The sequence below is a fragment of the Sinocyclocheilus grahami genome, unplaced genomic scaffold (genome assembly GCF_001515645.1).
Source record: "Sinocyclocheilus grahami isolate Dianchi unplaced genomic scaffold, SAMN03320097.WGS_v1.1 scaffold369.1, whole genome shotgun sequence".
Taxonomy (NCBI): Eukaryota; Metazoa; Chordata; class Actinopteri; order Cypriniformes; family Cyprinidae; genus Sinocyclocheilus; species Sinocyclocheilus grahami.
The window spans coordinates 50487-61030 of NW_015505548.1; the positions used below are offsets into that span (position 1 = coordinate 50487).

Consider the following 10544-nt stretch of genomic DNA (forward strand, 5'->3'; position numbering starts at 1 on the left):
ATATATATATATATATATATATATATATATATATATATATATATATATATATGTGTACAGTATATAAAGCACAACATGAGCAATCGTTTTTTTCCAGAGCGTCTAAGTTTTAAGCCACTTGCCATGACTTATTACTCCTCATAGTTTTTGGACCTGATGTTAATATAACTGGGTCACAAACCACAACTCATAAATTAATTTTTCTAAATATTCCTGTGGCTCAGTGATAGAGCATTGCGTTAGCAGCACAAAAGAATGTGGGTTTGATTCCCAGGGAACACACAAACTGGTAAAAAATGTACAGCCTGAATGCACTGTAAGTCGCTTTGGATAAAAGCGTCTGTTAAATGCATACATTTTTATTAAATTAAACGGAAGGCGGAAGGATATTGAGACAGACTGATCCCCCTGACACTGGAAAAATGTAAGACCGGCTGGAGTCATTAAATCCTGGTGCTTTCTTTAGAAGTCTAATGTTCGGAAAGTCCGTTGCTTCAGAGAGTAGCTGCAAATATGAGAGACAGACAGAATACAGATTTCTGCAAATCAGCATTTTACCAATGGCTTTGCTTTATACTATTTTTTAAAATGTTTTCTGAGTAGTACAAAAACAAAGAAAAGCTGTGTTTCATTTCGAAGGCTGCATTCGCAGGAAATGTGAAATGTCCTGTTGTAGAGAAATGCAACCATTGTAAAGTTGACCTTTATGAGTTATAAAGTAGGCGGTGTGTAAAGGCCCGGGTATACTTCACTTTCCGCGTCCCGTTCCGTCTGGGATGCAGGGATTAAAGTTCTCCGTCGCTACGACGGATTTCCGTTAATTGCAGCGAGTCTACGACGGATTTCCGTTAATTGCACCGAGTCTACGACGGATTTCCGTTAATTGCAGCGAGTCTACGACGGATTTCCGTTAATTGCAGCGAGTCTACGACGGATTTCCGTTCATTGGAAAAAAATAGAGGAAAATAAATATTTAGCGCATTGTTGTTGTTGTTCTGCCGGCCGGCACACCATCTGTGCGTCCACAGATCACGATGAGAGTGACAACTTTTAATAGTTATTAAGGGAGTTTGCAAATGTGATATTTATTTAAAGGTGCAATATGTGATATTTATTTAAAGGTGCAATATGTAATATTTACATCGTTCTATTGATAGAAATGCAATATAATATGCATAACTATGTTTTCAGAGGTGTATAAAGACCTTACTTAATGAACCGTTATGTTTTTATTACCTTAGATTGAGCAATTTATATCTACATACACCGCGGGTCCCCTTACATGGAAGTCGCCACCATGTTTCTACAGAAGCCCTAAACGGACAAACTGCTCTACACGGCGCGTTTCGTCACTTTGTTGTTTTTGCAAATAAAACACTGACACAATGGTGAACAAGTACATTAATATTCGCAATAACATCGATTTATTAAATAATTAAGTAAATATAAATCCTTAATTTACCTTTGTAAAGAAATCTCATTGCTCTCTGCTGTCTTTACCGACGACCCCTTAGTCCTGTATCGGCCACCGTAGCTTCTCTAAAGGGAGGGGTGAGCGGGGGACTGAGCCGTTGGTTGCAATTCGCAACCTCACCGCTAGATGCCGCTAAAATTTACACACTGCACCTTTATTACAACAGTTCAATAAACAAGTACTGCCTGATTTTGCTCTATTTCTTCAACGAAAATAGTTCCATATATAGTAACAGCTCAGCCCTGCACATCTCTAAAAGCAAACACAGCTGTGTTTAATTCAGTCAATGAAAGTGCGTTTTTGAACGAATCTAGTGAGTCAGTGATTCATGATTACCCATTCATAAAGACAATCACTTGCTTCATTCCTGAATGAATGAGCCGTTCGAACTAATTTATTGAATGAATGATTCAGTGATAAAATTAGTGACTTGTCGCCACCTGCTGGCGGATTTGTTTCATTTTTAGCGTATCATTTCAGTTATTTAAATCATTTAATATTTCTGTATTCAAAATGTTATATTTAAAACATTAATCTCGACATGAATGTATGAATTTAATTGCACTCATGCCACCTCTGAGCCTCATTAAACGTCTGAAATGTACCTACAAGCCACTTTTGTGTTCTTCTGTGCCACCTCTGTAGTAGCCTACAAATACATTTTTAATACTAATTTCATACGATTGGTAACTTATTTGTCTTATTCTACTTCTTATTATATTGTTTTAAATAGAAATGTTAAAAAGCTTATAAACATACATTTTTGAATTTGACATAGATGAAAATGATGCCATTACAAAGGTAAAAAGAAAATATCCCTGTAAGTCACTTTGAGTCAAATCATTAGGTATAAATGATAAAAAGAAGGCTTTAAAAAGATCGGTATCGGTGATCGGTATCGGCAGATACTGCTTTCTGTGATCGGCGATCGGCCTCAAAAATCCTGATTGGAGCACACCTAATATAAGCCCTGCCTGCGTGAGGAGCGCCGCTTCCGGCTCGCGCTGTTCTGTAGTTTATTAATTCTGAATGTGTCGCGTGTCCATATTGCACCAAAATGCAACACTGCACTCCCTTGGGTCCGCAGCAACACACCCGCCACGCGTGAAGTCGATTGGATGAATGGTTCTCGACATAATAAAAATGCAAACAGACAGACACACAGAGATTCCTGCCTTTATTAGAGAGAAGAATATGTTCAGCCCCCTCCCTCCGAAGCTTCCGTGTTGATTACTACCAATGCTTCGAAGCTCAAAAAATGTTATTCGGACCAGCCCTAGCTGCCTTTCATTATACAGTGAAGACTAACCAGTGTTATTTTACAGTTGAATAGATTATAGTTAGACCTAACTGAAAAAATTAAAGTACTGTTCATTTAATTTGTATCTTCTTATTGTTTTTGTTTGTGCTATTGATTGTCATTAATTTATTTGTTCTTATTTTATTATTTACTTGTCTTTTTTAGTTATAATAAATTCAATTCTGAATGCACCTGACTCTTGGGTGGGGAGGGGAGGGGGCGTGGTCCATGGGAAATAGTCCTGCACCACAGCTGGAAAAAGTCCAAGGAAACACTGCATACATTTAATAAAATTAGAAAATTCCATTACAAAGGTAAAAAGAAAATGCCCCTGTAAATCACTTTGAGTCAAATGTCACCTCATATTAGGAAGGCTAATTTTTGATCAGAATTTTTTATTATTGATCAGAAGGTGCTTCTACATTTTTTTTAATTAGGAGGACAAAATTAGGCATTTGAATGAGTGCTCGCTGTTCACTTTCGATTTCGCATAAAGTACTGTTCATTTAATTTGTATCTTCTTATTGTTTTTGTTTGTGCTATTGATTGTCATTAATTTATTTGTTCTTATTTTATTATTTACTTGTCTTTTTTAGTTATAATAAATTCAATTCTGAATGCACCTGACTCTTGGGTGGGGAGGGGAGGGGGCGTGGTCCATGGGAAATAGTCCTGCACCACAGCTGGAAAAAGTCCAAGGAAACACTGCATACATTTAATAAAATTAGAAAATTCCATTACAAAGGTAAAAAGAAAATGCCCCTGTAAATCACTTTGAGTCAAATGTCACCTCATATTAGGAAGGCTAATTTTTGATCAGAATTTTTTATTATTGATCAGAAGGTGCTTCTACATTTTTTTTAATTAGGAGGACAAGAGCTCCTAATTACAAGAAAAAACTGCTCTTAAACTGGGTGTGTGACAGATATGGCTGTGGAATGGGGTTTGGCTGAGGAATAATTTTCACTCAAAAGATTTTTTTTGCTTTAACCCCTGATAATGTAATTTTTTATAGATGGTTTTATATAGGTTTATTTTATAGATGACACATCCTCATTGACGTATGCCTCTGAATAATGCGACACTGCAAATAAATTGATTCCAAATGCAACTAATAGTTTAATAACTAATTAATAAGTATTGGGTGGATCTCACAAACCCTGCCAGGAACATGTTCAGGTCAAATTTCCCCCCACAAAATCAAATAAATAAATTCCATTGTACATTAAAAACATTTTTTAAAAAGCCTGTTAAAGCCTATTTTTTAAAACTTTTTTCCCTAATTGTGATATTTTCATATCAATTAATCACATTTACCCCCTAATTCTCATTACTATATATAAAAGGATTTCTGCAATGCTAGCAAAAATATGTCAGTTTTAGTTATATGTGATTTTTAAAATGTTTTTAACAGTCTCTTTAAGGCTGTATTTATGTGATGGGAAAAAAAACAACAGTAATATTTCAATTTTATTCCAAATTAAAATGACTGTTTCCTATTTGAATATTTTGTAAAATAGAACTTAATGCTTTTATTCAGCAAATATGCATTAAATTACATTTTAAAGTACATTCACATAGAAAACAGGTATTTTAAATTGTAATAATATTTCAGAATATTACTGTTTTTTCTGTATTTTGATCAAAAAGCAGCATTTGTGAGCAAAAGAGACTTAAAAACATTAACAAGTACTGTATATAACTTTTTTTTTTTTTTTGGTTAATACTGACTCAGAATAGTTTGATGTAACGTATTATCATGACCCTACTATTACTGTCTAGAGTGGACTGTGGGGGAAACTACTGACCCTGGGCAGGAGCGGAGATCAGCTCTGAAATCAACCAGACCTTCCTGTTTAAACAAGATGCAGATGCATCTGTGAAAACCTGTTCCTCTGGCTGGAAATGGACTGATGTAAGGGCAGATCTCTTCTCCTGACGACACCGAATTTCCAGGGACATTCCCACTGTAATGAATTAATAATTAGAAACTGATATCATCATGTACTTTGTCAAACAATTCTTTTTTTTTCAGGTCAGGGTTTTCCAACCGGGGGCCAGTGAGACTGAGGTCATGATGGTTTTAACATGTTTTTACTGTATGTGTGGTTGCTTACTGGCCTCAAGTCAAAAGAATCTCTATGATATTATGATCTCCAGATGTTCCTCTTTTACATTTTTTGTTCTTGTTGGATTGTGAGCTTCACTGAAATGCATTTTCACAGACATACTCACACTAGCCAGTGAAGATACTCCTGCTCAGCATCCAGCAGATGTCCATCTGCGAAGACAGACGCAGTTTATGTCACTGTATCACCATCTTGTGGAGGAACTTCAACTAGAAAACAGTTTACTAAATGCTGACTTGACATTTCTGAAGACCAAATGACCAAAAAGCATTTAACATTTGAAGAAAAAAAATTATATTTATATATATTTTTCATTTTTATACATGCAGTTATTATTTTGTCTTGTGGAGTATATATCAATATCTGTTATGTGAAATAGCATATTCAAGACAGTACTAAATAAAAAATAACATGCAATTTTCATGATCCCCCTTATTTTGTTAAAATTGTTACATTTTGCATATTCTGCAAGGGGTATGTAAACTTGTGTGCACAACTGTATATTAAACACACACACACACACACACATATATATATATATATAAAATAAATGATCAAATATTATAATTATAACATTTTTATTTCTCTAATATTTTTTAGATATAATATTATTCAAATAATTATTGAGACAGATAGATCGTTTTTAAATAAAAAAATGAGAATATTTAATTTAAAAATAATTATAAAATAACATAATAAAATGTAATATAAATATAATAAAAACAAAAATAATAATGAATATTATAATAATGTTGTAACATAACAATATTAAATATAAAATTGAGTATAAATGTAATAATAAAAAACAAAATATTAATATCATTATAATATTGTTTTTATATAGATAATATTAAAAACAACACAAATAATAATTATTATACTGTTGTAATATAAATAATAATAAACAAAAATAAATATAAAAATGTAGTATAAATTTAATAACAACAGTGAAAATATTCATATTATAATATTGTTTTAATAATAAAAACAACCATTATAATAATAAATTCCGTAATAAAAATATAACAACAATATATAATCATTTAGAGCACGTGTAAGATAAGCAGTAACTAAAAGTGCTTCAGAAAGATACGAAAAAGGACAGTAAGGATAAACTGAAAATACAGACTAATAAATAAATAATCTACTTATTGATCATAATACATAGAAGAATAAGTAGACAGATAAATGCAATAAGTACATATAAAGGTCATTCACACCAGAAGAGACACACACACACACACACACTTATGGGGACATCCCATAGGCCTAATGGTTTTTATACTGTACAAACTGTATGTGCTATTATCCTACACCAACCCTACCCCTAAACCTACCCCTCACAGGAAACTTTGTGCATTTTTACTTTCTCAAAAAAACTCATTCTGTATGATTTATAAGCTTGTTCCTCATGGGTACCTCAAAAATGTCCCCGCAAGGTCAAAATTTACTAGTATTACTATCATTGTGGGGACATTTGGTCCCCATAACGTGATAAATACCAGGTACACGTGTGTGTGTGTGTGTGTGTGTGTGTGAGTGTGTGTGTGTGTGTGTGCGTGCGTGCGTGTGTGTGTGAGTGTGTGTGTGTGTGTGTGCGTGCGTGCGTGTGTGTGTGAGTGTGTGTGTGTGTGTGTGCGTGCGTGCGTGTGTGTGTGAGTGTGTGTGTGTGTGTGTGCGTGCGTGCGTGTGTGTGTGAGTGTGTGTGTGTGTGTGTGAGTGAGTGAGTGTGTGTGTGTGTGTGTGTGTGTGTGCGCACACACACACACACACACACACACACACACAGATAGAGAGAGAGAGAGGGGTTCTACTGATTATTGAGACCCCTCGCGTGACGCTTCAGCGCCACACCCACCGCCGCCCGCAGCAGAACACACGCCGCGCTGCGCAGCGCCATGAGGAACCGCGACAGACGAGCGGCGAGGCGTCAACACACAAGAAGCGTGACGTAACGTGCGTGCACGTCACCGCGTCTGAGCGCTCGTGCGTATGGAAGGCGACGAGAAACCCAGAGCGCGCGGGTCTCGGGATTATTGGACGTTTCTGCACGTATCTGATGAGTAAATACTCCTGTGAGTCTTACGAGAAATGAGTTTGTCGATTAATAAATGTTCTGCTTTAATTTTAAAAGTAGATGTTGTTTAGTGGTGATGTAGGGACAGGTGGAGTTGTCTGTTTACTGTCTCGATGTTTTCAGCATATGGATGCACCTAAGCATTAATAATGACTATAATTCATCAGTCAGATGTGTTTAATTCGGTTTATTGATTATAGAACGGTATACTTAAGCGTCAACATTTATCTGATGCTGAAACACGAACATCTATCAATTCAATGCAATTCAAAATGGCTTTATTGGCATGACTGTAAATGATACAATATTGCCAAAGCTTAGTACACATGTACAAAAAGATACAAATAAAATTAATAATAATAATAATATAATAACAATAATAAGTAAATGAACATCACAGTAATATAATGGAATATTATAACATCTTAGAAGTATTAAACTGTAACAAAAGACTGTAAACTGTCTGTCTGTCTGTCTGTCTGTCATCTATCTGTCTGTCTGTCTATCATCTATCTATCTATCTATCTGTCTGTCTGTCTATCATCTATCTATCTATCTATCTATCTATCTATCTATCTATCTATCTATCTATCTATCTGTCTATGTCTGTCTGTCATCTATCTGTCTGTCTGTCATCTATCTGTCTGTCTGTCATCTATCTATCATCTATCTATCTATCTATCTATCTATCTATGTCTGTCTATTATCTATCTGTCTGTCTGTCTGTCTATCATCTATCTATCTATCTATGTCTGTCTGTCATCTATTCTATCTATGTCTGTCTGTCTATCTATCTATCTATGTCTGTCTGTCTATCTATCTATCTATGTCTGTCTGTCTATCTATCTATCTATGTCTGTCTGTCTATCTATCTATCTATGTCTGTCTGTCTATCTATCTATCTATGTCTGTCTGTCTATCTATCTATCTATGTCTGTCTGTCTATCTATCTATCTATGTCTGTCTGTCTATCTATCTATCTATGTCTGTCTGTCTATCTATCTATCTATGTCTGTCTGTCTATCTATCTATCTATGTCTGTCTGTCTATCTATCTATCTATGTCTGTCTGTCTATCTATCTATCTATGTCTGTCTGTCTATCTATCTATCTATGTCTGTCTGTCATCTATCTGTCTGTCTGTCTATCATCTATCTATCTATCTATCTATCTATGTCTGTCTGTCATCTATCTGTCTGTCTGTCATCTATCTTGTCTGTCTGTGTCTGTCTGTCATCTATCTGTCTGTCTGTCATCTGTCTGTCTGTCTGTCTGTCTATCTATCATCTATCTGTCTGTCTGTCTGTCTGTCTGCCTGTCTGTCTATCATCTATCTATCTGTCTGTCTGTCTATCATCTATCTATCTGTCTGTCTGTCATCTATCTATCTCTATGTCTCTGTCTGTCTGTCTATCATCTATCTATCTGTCTGTCTATCTATCATCTGTCTGTCTTGTCTATCTATCATCTGTTTGTCTATCTATCTGTCTGTCTATCTATCTGTCTGTCCGTCCGTCCGTTCATCCGTCTTATGTGTCTGTCTGTGACAACATGCCCCAATTGTGGTTTTCATTGACATTAACGTTGTTGCTTCATGTGTTTTGTACTTTCAGGTTTCCAGATTTATGATGGATGATCATATGCAGTGCACGATCTGCTTGGATCTATTTAAATGCCCCGTGACAATCCCATGCGGTCACACCTTCTGCAAGGCCTGCATCTCCAAATTCTGGGATGGCATGCGCAAAGACTTCCACTGTCCTTTTTGTAAAAATTCCTTTGACACAAGGCCTGAGCTGAATCGCAACGTGTCTATGTCGATGATAACGGAGATGCCCACCACACACAGTCCAGCCAAGACAGATGTGAGCACAGGAGCCTCCGTCCACACGGATCCGGAGCCAGAGCAGATCTGTGAGCGGCACCAGAAACCTCTGGTCATCTACTGCAGGAACGACAGCATGTGTGTTTGTTATGAGTGCTCTGTGAACGAGTGCAAGGGCCATGATAAGATTTTGGTGGAAGAAGAACGGAAGAATAGAGAGGTAATATTGTATTTGACATACAAATGCTGTATAGTTTAAATAGTATATCATTATTTTTGCATTATAGTAATGAGAATTTGAGATGAACATTTTTTATTTTTCAGTTTTTCAAATGTCCATTAATTTTCTTTATGCAATATATATATATATATATATATATATATATTTCTTAATTTTATAGTGAAATATATTGACTGGTTTTGTGAGATTCTACCTGTATGTCATTGCTGACTTTTTTAAAGAACTTGTAGGAAATTGTTTGTCCTTAGCATAACATTAATATTCTTATAATTTTTCTGTGCAGGCAGGATTGAAGAAGAAGAGTGCAGAATTCAAGAAACACCAGGAAAGCGCTGAGAGAAACCGTCTGGAGCTGATGGAGAACATGGAGAAAGCGAAGGCAAGACAGCATCATTACCCGCTTCATTAGGGACTTTATACAAAAATAAATATATGTCATATATATCCAAACCCATGTGACATTAAAGTGACACTTTACAATAAAAAAAAGAACAATATGTAATACACAATACACTAACATACAATATATAATAATACATAATTATATGTATTTTAATGTAATATAACAATACATATGTATTTCTACTCACTAATGTTAACAAAAAATTTATAAATACAGTAACAAATATATTGCTCATTGTTAGTTAATGCAGTAACCAACGTTAACTAATGGGACCTTAATGTAAAGTGTTAACAACATTATTTCATCCATGGACAACAAAAGGAGACGTTTTGAGGAATATCCACATTGCTCTTTTTCATAAAATGAAAGCAGACAAGAGCTGTCATGCACAAATAAGGACTAAAATCACCATAAAATGATCATAAGGTAATCTATACTACTACTATACTATATCTATACTGTGGTATTCGGCCAATCACAATGCACTGGATAGCTGGCCAATCTCAGCACACCTCGCTTTTCAGAACGATGAGCTTTGTAAAAATCATATGATGCATATGAGGGAATAGTCTTAAAGGGTGCGTACTGAATTAGAAAGCAGTAGCATCACTGCTCATGGCGTGTGTTTTAGCTTGTTGTTCTCTCTCTGCTCTGTCAGGTATCACTACAGCAGACGTCTCAGTGGGTGAACACCAAGTTCTCACAGCTGATAAAAGTGTTGGCAGAGAAACAGGAGGTGACACAGCTTTTTCTGGAGCAGCATCAGGAAGTGACACTGTTGCAGGCTCAGGAGAGACTGGCTGTGCTGGAGGAGAGAGCGATGCAGCTCACAGCCCTTCAGGAGGAGATCAGCAGCCTGTGTTCCCTCCCTCCCTGCCAGCTCATCAAGGTTTCAGCAAGGCTGGAGGAGAGAGCGATGCAGCTCACAGCCCTTCAGGAGGAGATCAGCAGCCTGTGTTCCCTCCCTCCTTGCCAGCTCATCAAGGTTTCAGCAAGATTTGATTTAATTTAATTTAAATTTAATTTAATTTAATTTAATTTAATTTAATTTAATTTAATTTAATTTAATTTAATTTAATTTAATTTAATTTAATTT

At 35.6% G+C, this 10544-nt stretch overlaps 1 protein-coding gene and 1 long non-coding RNA gene across 3 annotated transcripts in view; one reads left to right on the forward strand and one right to left on the reverse strand.

Annotated features, from left to right (window-relative positions):
• Positions 1-397: 397 nt before the first annotated feature.
• LOC107549335 (uncharacterized) lies at positions 398-5064 on the reverse strand. The gene is made up of 3 exons (XR_001604549.1): positions 5010-5064; positions 4583-4741; positions 398-505 (listed from the first exon to the last, which is right to left on the reverse strand). It is a non-coding gene; the product is annotated as an uncharacterized lncRNA (long non-coding RNA).
• Positions 5065-6879: 1815 nt separating this feature from the next.
• LOC107549336 (tripartite motif-containing protein 65-like) overlaps positions 6880-10544 on the forward strand; it is a 9279-nt gene continuing 5614 nt past the window's right edge. Inside the window, exons 1-4 of one of the 2 annotated variants that reach the window (XM_016230381.1) lie at positions 6880-6978; positions 8593-9024; positions 9329-9424; positions 10107-10337. In XM_016230381.1, the coding sequence (XP_016085867.1) occupies positions 8605-9024; positions 9329-9424; positions 10107-10337 (747 nt within the window). In that variant the 5' untranslated portion in view covers positions 6880-6978; positions 8593-8604. The remainder of the gene's footprint in view (positions 6979-8592; positions 9025-9328; positions 9425-10106; positions 10338-10544) is intronic. The other variant, XM_016230382.1, reaches the window with a different exon arrangement.